General features: G+C 36.1%; 1 protein-coding gene across 3 annotated transcripts in view; it reads left to right on the forward strand.

The window, feature by feature from the left end:
• The window catches only part of cacna1ha (calcium channel, voltage-dependent, T type, alpha 1H subunit a), a 120,803-nt gene that overhangs the window by 58,574 nt on the left and 46,393 nt on the right, over nucleotides 1–15,836 (forward strand). For all 3 annotated transcript variants that reach the window (XM_055035053.1, XM_055035054.1, XM_055035055.1), the window contains exons 5-8: nucleotides 1,094–1,191; nucleotides 7,957–8,116; nucleotides 10,741–11,065; nucleotides 13,215–13,307. In XM_055035053.1, the coding sequence (XP_054891028.1) occupies nucleotides 1,094–1,191; nucleotides 7,957–8,116; nucleotides 10,741–11,065; nucleotides 13,215–13,307 (676 nt within the window). The remainder of the gene's footprint in view (nucleotides 1–1,093; nucleotides 1,192–7,956; nucleotides 8,117–10,740; nucleotides 11,066–13,214; nucleotides 13,308–15,836) is intronic.

The following is a 15,836-nucleotide window of genomic DNA, read 5'->3' on the forward strand; positions in this document are numbered from 1 at the left end:
CAGGAAGCAGCTATGTACCTTTTTCTAGGTCACAGTGAGACTCTTTTTCTTTTATCCATGTTTTCCTATGTAGTCAGGTAAGAAAGCATACAAATACAAATCCACCATCTTTCAAATTAGCATGCATAGGGAACCTGCTTTCTGCCTGAAGAGTGAAGAAGAAAATAATGTAATAAAATATATCACACATGCAGCTTCCATGTTCAGGACCAATAGAGCAGAGAAGTGGTGAGTGATCATCATAATTATTATGCTGACTGCAACGTACAGCAGATGTAAAAAGTTGGAAACCCCTTTTAAAATGTAAAATCTTTGTGAGACAAATAATTAGAAAATGTTTTTATTATTGTATTTTGTTTCTTTTTACCTCTAGTGCTCTATATATCTCCGACAATTCAAGTCCAAAACAAACAAATTGATTTGGGTAAAACAGACAATAAAAAATATAAACTCTGAATAAGTGTACATACCCAGACATTAATACTTTGTTGCTCCATCTTCTGTTGCAATTCCAGCTCTCAATCTTCTTGGGCACACACACCAGCTTGGAGAGATCTGGATAACCATAAATAAAGTTCAGCAGTCCTACTGGGATTTTCTTGACATTTGCTCCTTTGCATTATGAGCTGAAGCCTTGGATTACAGGGAGGTTACATAGGTTCCAAAGAATATCATTATATCAGTGAGGAAAAGGAAAGAGAAGAATTCCACAGCATTTTGTACCAGGGAAGAGTACAGATGATTTTAGGGTACAGAAACTGGTTTCTTCTTCCATAAGTGGTTGAAATCATGATCAGTTCTCAATAGCAGTTTGGTTGCACTTAAAACCTTGAGATGTCTGGAAGAAGAGGAAGAGGGATTTCATTTTTCTGCATTACCCTGAGTCTAATGATTCCACCAAAAAAAGGGCTGACCAGAAAAAAAAAATTATATTCTTGAGTCGGTCACCGTCAGGGCAGCTCAAGTTGAAGATTGTCCAGTTTTATTCAACAACCTTTCTTTGTGCTGTTTATGAGTGCATGTATCTTTGCTGTGTGTGTCTGTTTTTCTGTTTCGCTTCATGTTGTTTATTCACTGCACTTTCATTTTTCAGGGTGATGGAGTATTCTCTGGATGGCCACAATGCCAGTCTGTCAGCCATCCGTACAGTTCGAGTGCTTAGGCCACTGCGGGCGATCAACAGAGTGCCAAGTAAGACCAAGAGATTTACTGAATTAAGTGTTGCTCTTTTAGCTCAATAACGACATGTGTGCACATCGGTGTATCCGAATTTAATTGAAAACCTATCTCAGGCATAAATATATGTACAGTTGAAGAAGGGGGCATTGAGGTTTGGAACTTCTGCTTTCAGGTAAAAGGGAATTTAGAGAGGTTGAATTCCACTAAAACAAAGAAAAATGCATACTTTTGTTCTTCTCTGAGAGATATCGTCGCTTCTTTGTGTATATCATTTTTACGGTCTCAATCCAAAGATAAAGTGACTCGGTAGACTGGCATCAGAACACACTTTGTTTTGGAGAATGATTTTGACATTGACAGAGATTTTATTGTCCACCCCCCAAAAAAAAAAAAAAAACTTAGATGATTCAGTACAAAGTATACTTAGAAAACCACATGCTATATGCTAATAAAAGACAAACATTCCTGAATGTACAGGCTAGAATACAGTTGCTTGGACCCATGACAACAATGTGTAAAAATGTAAAAATGTGTCAGAGGCTTCTTCAAATTTATTGCATCACAAACTGCGGCAGAAGATCTTTCCTGCCAACAGACATCGCAATCTTCAATAACTTTTTGAAGAATCTAAATAAATGAGTGAATGAGTTACAGCAACATTTAATTTCCCTTGGGGATTAATAAAGTAGTTTTGAATTTGAAAACTTTAAATTATTATTATTATTATTATTATTATTATTATTATTATTATTATTATTTTGCAGTAAAATAGCTTCAGATACAAAAAGTTTGAAAATTTGACTCTTTATAAGTGGGCACAAAACTCTTTTGAAAATCACAAGTGGCACAGATGCCCAGCAACCCTAACAATTTCTTGAAAATAAATGTTATTTTTACTTTATATGTAGAGGTTGAGCTGAGTTTCTACAGACTTTTTAATTGTAATCCATGGCTTTCTGTCCAACTGGGGTATAAATACGACATGACACAGAGGCCCATTTCTCTTAGCCACTGGCACTGAGCTGATTGAGAAGCCATATTTATCTTGCAGCAATGGACTGTAAGCAGGATTGTCAGGGAGATAAAACAATTCTCCACAGCTCACTTACAGAGTGAGTCAATGCCACAATAAAATGGCATTTTTAAGCATTTTTTTTCCCAGAGGTGCCATTGTGGCTGAATAGTGCAGCATATACTTGTCTAAAGAAACTGAGACTAAATGTACTGGTTTATAATATTTGTTTACAAGGTAAAGACATTCATAGCAGAATAACATCCTGAGAGAAAGATGTGAGTAAAAACGAAATAGTAAGCCAAGTCAGAAGGAACAAAGACAAAATGAGAACTGAATGACACGGATGAGGGAGATGAGAAAATGTGTCCGTGTGTGTGTGTGCGTGCATGCGTGGGTGTGTGGGTGTGCGTGTGTGTGTGTGTGTGGAGTGGGTGTTCTGACAACAAAACAAGAACATGAATCAGAAAATAAAATGAAGGAAACACTGAGTAATGAAGACACAAATGAAGACAGAGTTTTGCACAACCTTTAAGATCAGTAAAGTTCTTTATTTGAACATTTGGTTTTCATACATAAGTTTTATTGTTGTCACTCCAATGTTTCTCCAATAAAGTGTTATTAATACATTTTGGTGAATTTCTTCACCAAGTTTAGAGGAATTCAGTTTTTACACTGACCACCCATTCTTCCACATAATACTTTATGCCTTGCCTAAACCTTAAAACATCTTTTTTACTTATGTTGCAGCTTAAAATATCTACTCCTGCTGCAGCAGCCTCCTTTTCCCAGTAATATAATCCATGTTACCCCTACGCTGTATGTCAAATCCATTTCTGTTGGCCTGCAATTTTGTAGTTTGTTTGCCTTGAGCAGTGCAGGACTGTATTTCGGTTTGCTTGTTCACACCACTTTGTGGTAAGTTGATGTATGGTCCCGGAGAGTTTGGTGTTTGCTTTCAGCTCAATGGAAGCTGTGCATTATTTGTCATGTTCCTAAAAGCTCCTGACAGAAGGGGCCATGAATCTATAGCTAAAGAGATTTTCTAGACAAGAGTGTCATAACAACTTACAGCATTACTAAGATGCATACATTAGCATGTGGCCAAGCTTGGCGCTGGAAGTAAGTAAGGACATATTGTACAATATTTATGGACAGTCGATGTCAACAAAACCAGAGCTGTATGTGCTGAAAATGTTCTTTTAATGGCTTTACGAAAATCTACATGTATGACTTGATTGATTCTTAATCAGTCAACCACCATTCTTAGCAACAATACTGTTGCTAAGAATACTGACCACTTTCAATATTATCTATCAAAATGGCTTCCGTGTGGCAAAAGTCTTTGACAATCTCATGATTTTTTCAAATAATAATCTCCTAATGGTTTTGAACCACAACCTTTTCGCCTTCTTGTAACAACTAGCTTAGATGTTGCTGAATCATACATATTTGGTTTCAGATATCATTTTAAAATCTCTGAGCTTCCCTATAACAGAAGGCAAAACTAAACGACAATGCTTCAGCAAGTTTCTAAACGCAACGTGAAATTAAACTGCTAGGGAGAGAATAAAGCGGTGGATGTCCATTTGGAATGACAATAGCAGGTGTTAGTTACAATGGTCTTAAAAAACAAGGTCAGAGGGAGCAAATAGATGTACATCAACCCCCTGAAGCCTGAAACTCACAGGTACACACATTCATGGACACATGGAGGTCATCTAAAATCATTTTACGTCACTGCACATTATTTTTCATCTAATATATAATCACGTTCCCAGGCAGCAACACTCATACAAAGACTAATGCCCCTCTCTCCTACTGTTTCCCCCATTATTCTGTATCTCTGTTTGTCTTGCTGTCTTCTTGTCGGTGAGTTGTTACACAGATGTTAACTGTGTTTTTGTTCTGTAGCTTAGATACTGTGAGCAACCGTCTGTTTATTTCATATTATCAGGGCTGCTACTTGGAGGGGGGCTTTGCAAATTATCTGCCAACTGTAGATAATTTGCAGTTGTGTTTGCACACTGTGTGTGTACGCACTCCTTGCTCACGCATACACGCACACATTCTCACACACTGATTGCTTGAATAAGTCATCAGAATTCTTGAGTGTTGTGTGCAACACCTAGATTTCTCCTGCTGGATCTAATAGCGAGTTATTTGGGCACCCATCTTGTTTTGACTGCAGGACCGAGTTTAAAAAAAAAGCAGTGCACTTTTGCTGCTCCCTGCAGTGTGATTTGGCTTTTGCCAAGAGAAGCAAAATGAGAACTCGGGAGACTGATGAGATCACATGCTGAGAGCACAGATAACAATGTCATGAAGGAAGAGCATTTAAAAACTTGTGGCCCATAACTTGAGTCCATGAACGTGATGGAAAAGGGCAATTTGTGTCAACTCGGCCTCTTCTTTTTGGTCTTGATTCAAAATTTTATTCAATGCAGTGATAGGTTTTAATTTGCAAGTCTGTTTGTACCCATAAAGTAAAGCTCTATTTTTTGATTCCCCACCGTTTTTCTAGTAGTCACTCTTTTGTGACTACTTGGCTTATAGTTCAGTTCAAAAGTAGATTAGTGTCAATATGTACTAATCGATGACATGCTTAAAAAGTAAAATGAAAAATCAAATAATATACATTTTCTTGATTTATTTGCAACCGCTGGACTTTGTTGGGGGAGGAGGAGTTTAATTAAAATGTTCATGTTCTCATAAAGTAACTTTGTTGCGAGGCAGGGAATGGTACATCTATCCAAACCAAAATAGCATATTTTAGTTTTGTCAATGCAATCAGAGGAAGAATATGCTAATCAGAAAACTCACCACTCTTATTCACAAAATTACATGTCCTTGTCATTTTGCTGATTTTCTTGTTTAACACAAAAACACAAAAATTAACAGATAAAGACAGAATACTATTGCAAAAATGTTTTGTAAATAAAACACTAATATTATTATCTTTTTTTTTCTTTTAAATCAGCAATATTATCCTGTTTGAGGCTTCCTGCAATCTATCTTTTATTTTTAATGTGTAATTACACCACGGTAACATGATAGAAAGAAAACATTCATCAGGTATTTTTCCTGCTCTATTACATCCATCGTCCAACATTGAACCACCAAACTTTTACATTCCTATGGAACATCCACTTCTCAGAAACTTAGCATTGTAGATTCAAAATCCAAATCCTCATAAATAAGAAACCAATGAGATGACAACAAATTGTTCAGAATAGTTTTCAGACAATTGAAATTGATAATGAGGTGCATCAATGGAGTATCTATTTGTAGCATGGGCCAAATATTTTATACTATGGATTTTGTGTAATGTCCCGTCGACTACAAAACAAACAGGGTACAAAACTAAAGGCTGATTGTTAATGCATTACCTACTCCAGCCTGGAACTGGTTGTTGTTTGAGTGTTCACCACCTCTAACCCCCTTTCCTTCGTAAGTTTATTTGAACTTAACTCTTCTTTACAAGATTTGTACTTTTTGGACTTTAGGCAATGAAGTTTAAAAGTTTTATATAAGGTTTTGTGAGATTTATTAGTAATGTAGCTCTGCTTTGGCCACCACTGTGGTGAAAACCTTTGCATCCTTAAGGTTAGTTTTTTTTTTAGGTTTTTTTTCTAATCAAGCATAATATTCCCTTTTAATTGAGTTGATTTCTTTCCATCTTGTGGCACATATAATACTTTGATGTTGGATCAGACTATTAAAACTTCTTTCTCTGCTGCACTTGTAAAACATAATTATAGCTTCTAGTCAAGTCTTTTAGTCAACCTTGCATCCACCATGCATCAATGTGTCACAGTCACACAAAGCCCCACAGGGTGCACTTTTCTCTCCCAGAGTCATGAGTCAGGACCAGAGTGTTTTTGCCGTTTGCTCAGCTGCTTCTGACACAGGAAAACTCTCACAACTAATGTTAGCTGCAGCAGGGGCAGCCAGGAAGGCAGGCGGACGTCGCTGGACTTGGTGAGGTGACGTCTCACCAAAAAAGAGCCCTCTTGACCTGCTCTGTGTGCTACTGAGTTAAATAAATAAATAAATAAAGGTCAGTGTTTCCCAGTTTTTTTTTGTCTGGCTCCTGTAATGCAGATGAGCAGCTTATAGTTAATTCTAAGCCATAGTAACACTTAAATGGATTGTTGAAAATTTTTTGTATGGCTTTGAAAAATACTTTTAATGTGCACTGATAAGATTTCTTTCTATTTGGGGAAGCTGTGAAGATCACAGATTGTGGAATATGAAAGGAAGCGAAAGATGGTGTGCAGTTATACCAAATGGAGAGTAAGAGCAGGGTTTTTGTGTTGCCTTGGGATAGGAGTGGCATTATTATATGACATCACTGTGAGGCCAAGTCCTCAGATTACATTAAAGACCTGCAGCATGATTAAATGTTTTTGTAATATAGACTAAAATCCCCCAGTCAGTGATGAGCATACCCATTTTAGCTGATTGTATGTCCTAATATCGTTCCAGTTTAAACAAAGTTATGTTGTTTTTCTTCGTGTCATGACCTTGTCATTATTTATTAGAATTTTTTTTAAAGCTCTGGGACTGGTCTGCTCATTTATAGTAACCGGATAAACTTGAATAAAAATGAAGAAAATTTAAATTATAGTGTTGTCTTACTATGTAGAAAGTACTGTGTGTCCCAGACTAAATCTTGGCATTGAGTGTGTGCGCGTAAAGAAACAGACTCTGATGAGTCATTTCCTCTGCGGCAGTTGGTGTGTTTTTTGGAGCATCCATCCACGTTTCTAGACTTGCTGTTTCGATCATTGAAATGTACTGATTGACTAGTTCATCCTTGGAAAATGGAAAGTAATTCATGGTTGTACTCTGCAGCATTTTAAGCCACGATCTGCCCTCCAGTTACATGACAATGTGGGAAACAGATTTGAATTTAAGTAATCTTAAGGGACGTAAACATTGTAATTAGACTAATTCACATTATGCTATGTTTATATCACTTTACTTATCCAAAACTCGTAAAATTTTGTGGAGAAAGAGTACTTTTCTTTCTTACATATACAACTCCCCCCAAAAAGTACAATTTCACTCATGTTACTAAAAGATTACATGATCTTTAGCTTTTGATACCAATGAAAGTGATGAATATGTCAGTTATTGGAAAGAGCCAAAACATTACCTGTTGTAGTCAACAATATAACTACTTAACAGAGCATTACCTATTTAAACAAAATATTCATTATCTCAAACCAAACTAACCCAAGCCTTTTCTACCAGTTTAAGTGGATTCAATATTGGGCATGAGTTTTGTATTTTTTAAAATTCACATTTTGCCATGATTTGGCCAAAATGTCACGGTATTAAACAGTCAGCTTCAAGTTCTTCAGTTCTTCAAGTTCTTCAGCTAAATGTCACTCAAACAAGTAACTCTCAGACGTAAGATGATTACCAAAACCAAAACAGCGTTAAAATCTTCTGTTTTAAAATCTTTGCAATCTTACTGCAGAACTCTTCAAAAAGTCTCTTGATTGAACATGATGGACACTCATTGCATGTAGCTAATACTAGTGACACAGAAACTGTTACTTCACATAGGATGAAATAATATTAATAGTCTTCATTACCATAGATTGTGATTATATTGACTGACAGATCAAAAGTGTTTGAAGGTGTTGAAAAGTTTTGCAGTTGCAGCATAAGCTGAACTTAGCTACAAATTTAAATATACGCATGTGAGATATTAATTTCTATTGCGTCTATGCTGTTTGTGTCCCACTGTGTAGGTATGAGGATCTTGGTGACGCTGCTGCTGGACACCTTACCCATGCTGGGAAATGTGCTCCTTCTCTGCTTCTTTGTCTTTTTTATCTTCGGCATTGTGGGAGTCCAGCTGTGGGCCGGACTGCTGCGTAACCGCTGCTTCCTGGGAGAAGACATAATAACGTAAGCAATTTACTCTTTTAACTTTTGGTAAATACCTTTTTTTTTTCTCCCCTCCAGACTTTTAGACTGGCGGTAACATGGATGCTTGTAAGAAAAGGTTTCATGTTTTGTTCCCATTTTTCATATCATTGGTACCTTTTTGTAAGCCTGATTACCTCCAACACAGTAGAATAAAACCAAAGAAAAAATGTTTCTTTCCGTTTAACAGTTATTTCATACTTTGTTTTGGTTTAGCTCCCAAAACCCCATAAATTACATTCAAATTTATAACCTGACAAAATTGTATAGAAGTGTTCTTGAGCACCTGCAATTATTATAAACAACATGCATGAGAATAAGTAAGAAGAGTTATAATAGCCATTCTGATATTTACATGCTGGAAGATCACAGAGACATCCATTTCCCGTCTCTGATCTTATCTTGGATGTGGCATCATTAGATGCAACAGCCACGCTTTCCCCTCCTCAGTCCAGGGCTGCATGGAGACAAACAGGAATGCACACATTAGGCAGATAAGAGAAGCTCAGCCGCTGATTTAGCCATGGGGAGTAAAACTGAATCTAAGAGCAAAAAGTAAAAAAAATGAAGCTTTTGTGTCAACAAACTCTGGAAGCATACAATGTCACTTTGAGATAGTTGGACTAATTTTGCTTTTGATGTAATTGTACAAATTGTTCCAGAGCAAATTTGGCTGACTGTTGTTCTCTGTGTGAGGGAACAAAACACATCAGCTTAGTTCTCAGAAGACCAGGCACACAAAACTATCTCTGCTGAAATTTAAAAAATTTGCACATACTCTGTTATTAGAATTTTTGAGTCTTTTGTTTTTATCACAAGGATTTTTTATTTTTATCCCTGTAGTAAGACGGGACATAAGAGCAGTAAAATTTCATTCTCACATGCATGTGAGAACTGAATCAATAAAATTAAGGAGCGAGATGGCTGCCGGCAGAGCTTTCTAATTGAAAATAGCTCGATACGCTAGATTCGGTCAAACCGAGTCACTCATTTTGTACCTGCTAATTCGCTCCTGTCTTCAAATAACTTCTCCAACAAGTGCTATTCAATAGGAGAGTGGGTGGAATGGAGAGCGGGATGCTTCATTGCTTATTGAAGCAAATAAACTGTATGGGCATCTTGAGCACATTAAAAAGACATTATGTTCATTTAATAAGCAATAAAACAGATGTCTGCTTCTCACTCCTGATTCAGTGTCTCGTGTGAGACACTGAATCTACACAAGATGTAGACGCAGATCAAATCCTCAATTTGCATGAAGGGATGCTCATGTCAGCTAATTTTATGGTTCAACGTTAAAGTTTGTCTCTAATATTAACTCAAGACAAAGATTATCTTCAAAATCTCAGGTTAACACAGTAAATTGCATCACTTTAACTTTATTAACTCGAATCTGTGTTGAAATCACTTGCAGCAAAATTGCCTTCTTTATCAGGCCAACATCATCACTTTGTTCAAACTGCAAAAAGAAAGCTTAGCAGAGATACAGATGGACATACTGATTGCTGCATGTCGAACAAATTTAATGACGGCTATACAGTATGATGAAATCAGATGTAATAATCATTTCTTTTTCGTCTCAGAATTATAAGAAAAGTTTTTTCTTTCTTTCATAAAGGTTAACTTAACCTTGAAGACAAATAATAGAAGTCAATCAACTATTGCACATTTATGCAGTCGTAAGGTTTGTAGAGGAAACGTGAACATTATTTGTGATTTATCAAAATCTACAAAAACAAATAAACATATAATTACACAAATTCAAAATGGAAGTAGACTAATGTAAACAGCTCAGATTTATATAAATTTACCAGTTCAATAACAGGCTGTTTCTTTTTTCTTTTTCTTTTTTTTTCTGTTCATGTTATGTTTAACTGATCTGAATCAATAGCACGCTGAAATTTCCTGTTCAGTTATAGGCTTTAGTGCACAGTTGGTTTACTCCCTCTTTTCTCATCGTGACGGCCTAAACTGCTGGAGGCAGGATACGCTTTGAGATAAGAGGCCTGTGAAGTTTCCTAGCAATACATTTTCCTTCAGTTTCATTTTCTGTTCATCCACTGAAACGGCCTCCTCTCCCCTGTGTCACAGTTTCATTATGCCTTTAAGTAAGACATTTCTTGTGATAGCTACGTCACATGTGAGTCACCTGAAATAACTATTGTTGAAGTTTATTTTTTTTAAACGACAATTAACTTTCCAAGGATTCTGTGCTGTTCAGATGCTTTTGACATTTTTTTTTAACTATGCAGCATCAGATTTAGCTGAGTTGTATCATAATATTTTTGTCTTCATATTTAGAATTATGATCCTTCTTCAACCTTTTTAAGACGGGTTAATGTCAAATCTACAGTCTGAAACTCTAGACTGCGTTTTAAAACAAGATTTTTCATAAAGCTGAACTTGATCCATGTACTTATTAAGCCTGAACACTTATGATACCTTAGATATCAGGCATCTACTGAAATTGATGACAGCAAAAAAGCAGTATGTCATTATGATATTTTCAATAAATTCAGTTTTTTTTGTCAACATCCATAATCTGAAGTCTCCATGTTAAAGTTTTATAATCACTTTTTTGTTTTGTTTTTTCTATGCCAAACCAGACTTTACAACCAGTCCATTAATCCTTACTACATGTCTGAGGAAGGTGAAGACAGCCCGTTCATCTGCTCAGCTCCCCGGGAGAACGGGATGCTGCGCTGCCGTGACGTGCCGCCCACCACCCAGGGAGCAGAGAATTGCTCACTTCCTGCTCCCCACCAAAGTTCTGTTCTGATTGGTTCACCACCTGGAGTGGGCGGGTCAAGCAACAGCAACTGTGTTAACTGGAACCAGTATTACAACGTCTGCCGCCCCGGGGACCTCAACCCCCACAAGGGAGCAGTTAACTTTGACAACATTGGCTACGCTTGGATAGCCATATTCCAGGTGAGATGAAGCGATAATTTAATGTTCATAAAGTTATTGCTACTCTGGATATCCTAGTGGATTGTGGATGGAAAATGTATATTTTCTCTCGCACTACTTTTTCCTTCCTTGGAGATCATGACAGGCTTTTCCTTATTGCAGTCTGCAGGCTTACACTTTCTATACTGCTGAGATTTGTATTTCATCAGTTCTTGTGAATTTACCCGAGTCACAGTGATGGATGTGGCTCTGCTTCTAATGTGCTTTGACTTGCAGCTTACTTTCTCAAAGAGTGTTATCTTCAAATCACTCCAAACACAAGTTCTCAACACTCCCATGCCCAGACGTATTAATCCATCTCAAAACTTCCCTCTGTGTTTTCAGCTCATAAGGCTTAAGACTACATTTTGCCATTTGAACAATTTTTTCTATGTGGCATGCTTTAGTAAACACAATTTTTGAGTCTTAGGTGAGATTATTTTCATTTGCTAAGCATACGATTGTGTCTACTTTTGAATGCACCAGTTTGCTTGAGATATTTATATGGTTGCAATTCTTTTTTTTTTTAAAGCATTAAGACATTTCATGTGAAATTTGGTGAAAAGAAACTTTCTACAGAATATGTCAGTTAAATCAGTATTTAAGCTAATGGTAAGTTAAAATAATAAGAAAGACAAGTCGCAAATATTGGCAAGATAAAGGCTGTAAAGTCTAACTTAAACAGAACACACAATACATCAGTGAAAGAGAAAACAGAAAAATGCAAAAAAATGGTTTATATGTAATTATAAACGAAAACTAGGCTACACAAGATAAAAATAACCTTTGTTATTGTAGACATTATTGAAACAAAATCTGTTTTCATTGGTTGTACCTAACTGACTGGAGTGGTTTCTGAGTCATGTTGTGACTTCTTTCTCCTCCCTTCTCGTTATGATTATGCTTATTCTCCACTGCTGTGGTAAAAGAAGCATGACAATAAATGTGTATTTCATCAACAGCCTGAAAACCTGTAGCTCCCTTCAGTCTCCTAGCAACTACGCGATGCACAATGCGGAGCTGTTTGTGCTTCACCATTACGACAAGCCCCTTCAAGTTGCAGACTCTGTTATATTAGGGAACCTTTTGCAGCTTTTATCAGGTTTTGTTTTCCACCGACACTGCGATGCACTTGGCTTCATCCAACCGCCCATCAAGTCAACCATCCTTCCTGTCTCTGTTAAAGACACATTCCCACAGCGCCAACATTTTTCTCCCAACTGTGTTTTTAAGGGTTATTTGTACATTTATTTTTTCAGCCACATAGTGTTTGCATCGAAGCAAAACAGTTTTTGCACCCCTTCCAGAGTAACCATTGGCTTCTTGGCTGCTTCTTTGAGTACTAGTTTCCTTGGTTGGCTGTTAGTTTAGGTACTTAATGCTTCAGATGTTGGAAAATGACTCATAAAACCTCTTAATGACTCAACATCTGTCAAATAAAAATGTATTTATTTAATTTGGAAAATTACTATAATATATAGCTTAACCACTAGTGTTTACAGGTCAAATTTTCCAGCTTGTCTGGATATTTTCTTGAATTCCAGCATGTTTAATACTAATAATGTGCAGAATGTCCACATCTATTTCTATGTGTTTCTGTAAGAAAAAACACACTATTAAATTCTAAGTTGCAGGTGTGTATTACTAAAATATTAGCAATTTTTTCTGTTAAAATAAATGTTTGCTGTCTCTACGTTTGCCTGCATAAAACTGGCGTCTGCTAGATCTCATATGGTACTGGTGCAAAATCTCTTATTCATGCACAGCTTTCCAAATACCTGCTTTTTGACATGTGTCTTTGTGTTACACTGGTATGCCGCACTCATATCATATTTGTGCATGTTCTTGATGTGCTTGGTGTAAGGTTTAATGCTGGCCTATAGTGTTGATGTGGAGGTGCGAGCGAGTTTTTAGTTCAGCAGAGCTGACTCACTGCTTTCAAGTATCAACATCTCACCTCCTTATTAGCATACAAGCTTCCAGTCTCCTGGCACAAACATGCACACATTTAAAAGAGTTTGGGAGGACTTTTGAGCTTGTTTAGGTTTCATATTTGTAGGAAATGTTTTTTTTTTCTGGTTATTATATTGTTGCTACAAATTTCTCCTCTCTTTCTTTTTGTTGTCATCAGGTCATCACACTGGAAGGATGGGTGGACATCATGTATTATGTCATGGATGCCCACTCCTTTTACAATTTTATATATTTTATACTGCTCATTATTGTAAGTACTACCTTTATTTATCTTTGATCAATTTCCAAATGCATTTATAGAAGGCAGAAATAGAAGAGTAGATTGTTTAATAAGTTCGGCTCAGTTTCAGTTTGTTCCAGAAGCAGAAATTATATCTTCAATACTTTATACACCTTTAAAGAGCAAATTGCTGTTGATTGTGATAACAATTAGATCAAAACCCAGAGATTTGGTTTAACTGATTGGAAACAGATCAGACAGTAGGTAATATTCTATGTAAATAACAAAAATAATCTTTCCAGTTTTGGTCTGAAGGTTTTTTATGCATTTCATGGACATGATTTCGAGGACAAAACAAGACATTGAATGATTATTAAACCCACTTTCAACCAGGAGCTGAACAGCTCTACAGGAGTGCTGCTATACATGAAAATATGAACATTTTAAGTAATTATAAATCTGTATTACTCTACACTGGGCTAGTATAACACAGTTAAATAGATTCTACCAGGCAAATAGTGAATTCAATCAAATTAACTCCTTCAGCTCCTTTCAGATTAATGCAATTTAGGATAACTCTCTTTATTTAATTTCAACTTTATTAAATTAGTTTAAATCTAATTCAGCTCAGCTCTGTGTAATTCTATTATTGTTGGTTCAATTGAGTTAAATTCAATACAGAACAATTCAGTTTGGTTTAGTTCAGTTTAGCTTAACAATATTTTGCTTAATTTAATCAACTCAAACTCATCTACAAACTGAGAACAGTTTATTTAATTCATTCAGCTGAACTTGATTAAACTCAGTTTAGTTAATTTAGTTAATTTCAGTAAACACACCTCAAAAAAGTTGAATTAAATCAAACTAAAATCAATTTGTCAGTTAACTGACATCTTATTTTATTTCTTTAGTCAATTTCATTTCAAATCAGTTGCCTTTAGTTTGGACATCCCAAATTTAAAACTTAGGATATTTTATTTAAAGAATTAATATCAATGTCCAACTTTAATTTAAGCAAATGTGACTCAACAACTGATTTATTGCCAAATACTAAAACGTTCCACTACATTCACTGATATGTGGTTAAGGTCTGTAACTCACACCTCCAGTTGTTGAGGTTATGCAGAAAAAACCCTCAGTTTTTTTTCTGTTACAGAGTTGTTACTCTTAACAACTCTTGTGGCCATGAAAACCAAATAAAATACAACAGAATGTCTTCAGCTGCAACATTTTACAACTCTTGAAAGTATGGATTTTGGCATAATAGCTTCTTTTTATGAATTGAGTTTTTTCTATACCTTTGTGTTGGAGTTCATTCTTGTGATCTTTCTTGAGTTTCCAGGTGATTACTTACAGTCTAAATACGCTCTGGTTCATTTTGAACTGAATTTGGATTATCCTTACATCCTACAAAGTCACAGAGAGAAAAAATTGAGGGACTTGATTTATCTTTTAAAAGGCAAGGCACCGTCTGAAGGCAGCTCCACTTTTAACTTGCAGTAGGTAGTAGATGGCAGCTTGTTGGTTTCATGCCAAGAAAGCCACTGCAGATGCAGCATTTGCTTCGGAAGTGATTATGATAAAATGTAGAGTAGATCAGAAGAAAAAAAAACAAATGTTCTTCTAGGATTAGTTTTATGAGAGAATGCACATGGCAGAGTACCAATAGTTTGGCAATATGTACAAGATTATGCACAAGGGCAGCACAAAAACTTGTTTGGTGTGCAGCTGAAGCAAGGAAAGTGGAATAAAACTTCTCTGAGGGTCTGTCTGTGCTGATCTCACTAATTTTTCACCTACAGAAAAACTAAAAAGACAGGTTTAGAAAAGCCAACAGAAGCTGTGATATTGCTGTGGGGTTGGTACAAATTAAAACAGCAAGATTATAATGAATCATATTTGCATCCTTATGTGACAGCGCAGCAGCTGGAGAAAATGCATTTTGAAGAAGGGTCAAAGACGTGAGAGTTCAGTTACAGTGCCTTACAAAGTATTTATGCATCCTGAATGTTTTCATATTTTGCAACAGAATGACCACAAACCTTAGAGTATCCTAATGGAATTTTAGGTGGTCCATAAAACCAAAACATTTCCTAATTGGGAAGTTAAAGACAAATGTTTAATGGTTGTCAATCACAAACAAGAAAACATCTGTAAAGTATAGCATGAACTTGTATTCACTCCATGCTAGTCTCTTCCAGATTTATTGAATAACTTTGCTTGGAAACTCTGAACCCTTTTCCATCCACTTCATAACAAATCTCTAATAGTGTATCAATACTTTTGCAAGGCATTGTACATGCAAATAAAGAGAAGACAGGTGGAAGAGACAAGAATGAATAAGACTCAACAAATTTAGAGATCATGGAAATATTAGCATGAATATACTTATCTGTGACAACCAAATTAGAGTACGGCTAAAGAGGTGATTGATATTGCAAGAAACAACATTTGATAATTTGTAGAGAACGATGGAGACAGCAGATAGATGAAGATAGATGATCAGTGCTCCAAAAGGGGAAAAAAAAATACAAAAACAAGATGCTCACTTTTGTAGGA

Source organism: Poeciliopsis prolifica, unplaced genomic scaffold (genome assembly GCF_027474105.1).
Source record: "Poeciliopsis prolifica strain line A6 unplaced genomic scaffold, Auburn_PproV2 SCAFFOLD010, whole genome shotgun sequence".
In the NCBI taxonomy this organism is placed as follows: domain Eukaryota; kingdom Metazoa; phylum Chordata; class Actinopteri; order Cyprinodontiformes; family Poeciliidae; genus Poeciliopsis; species Poeciliopsis prolifica.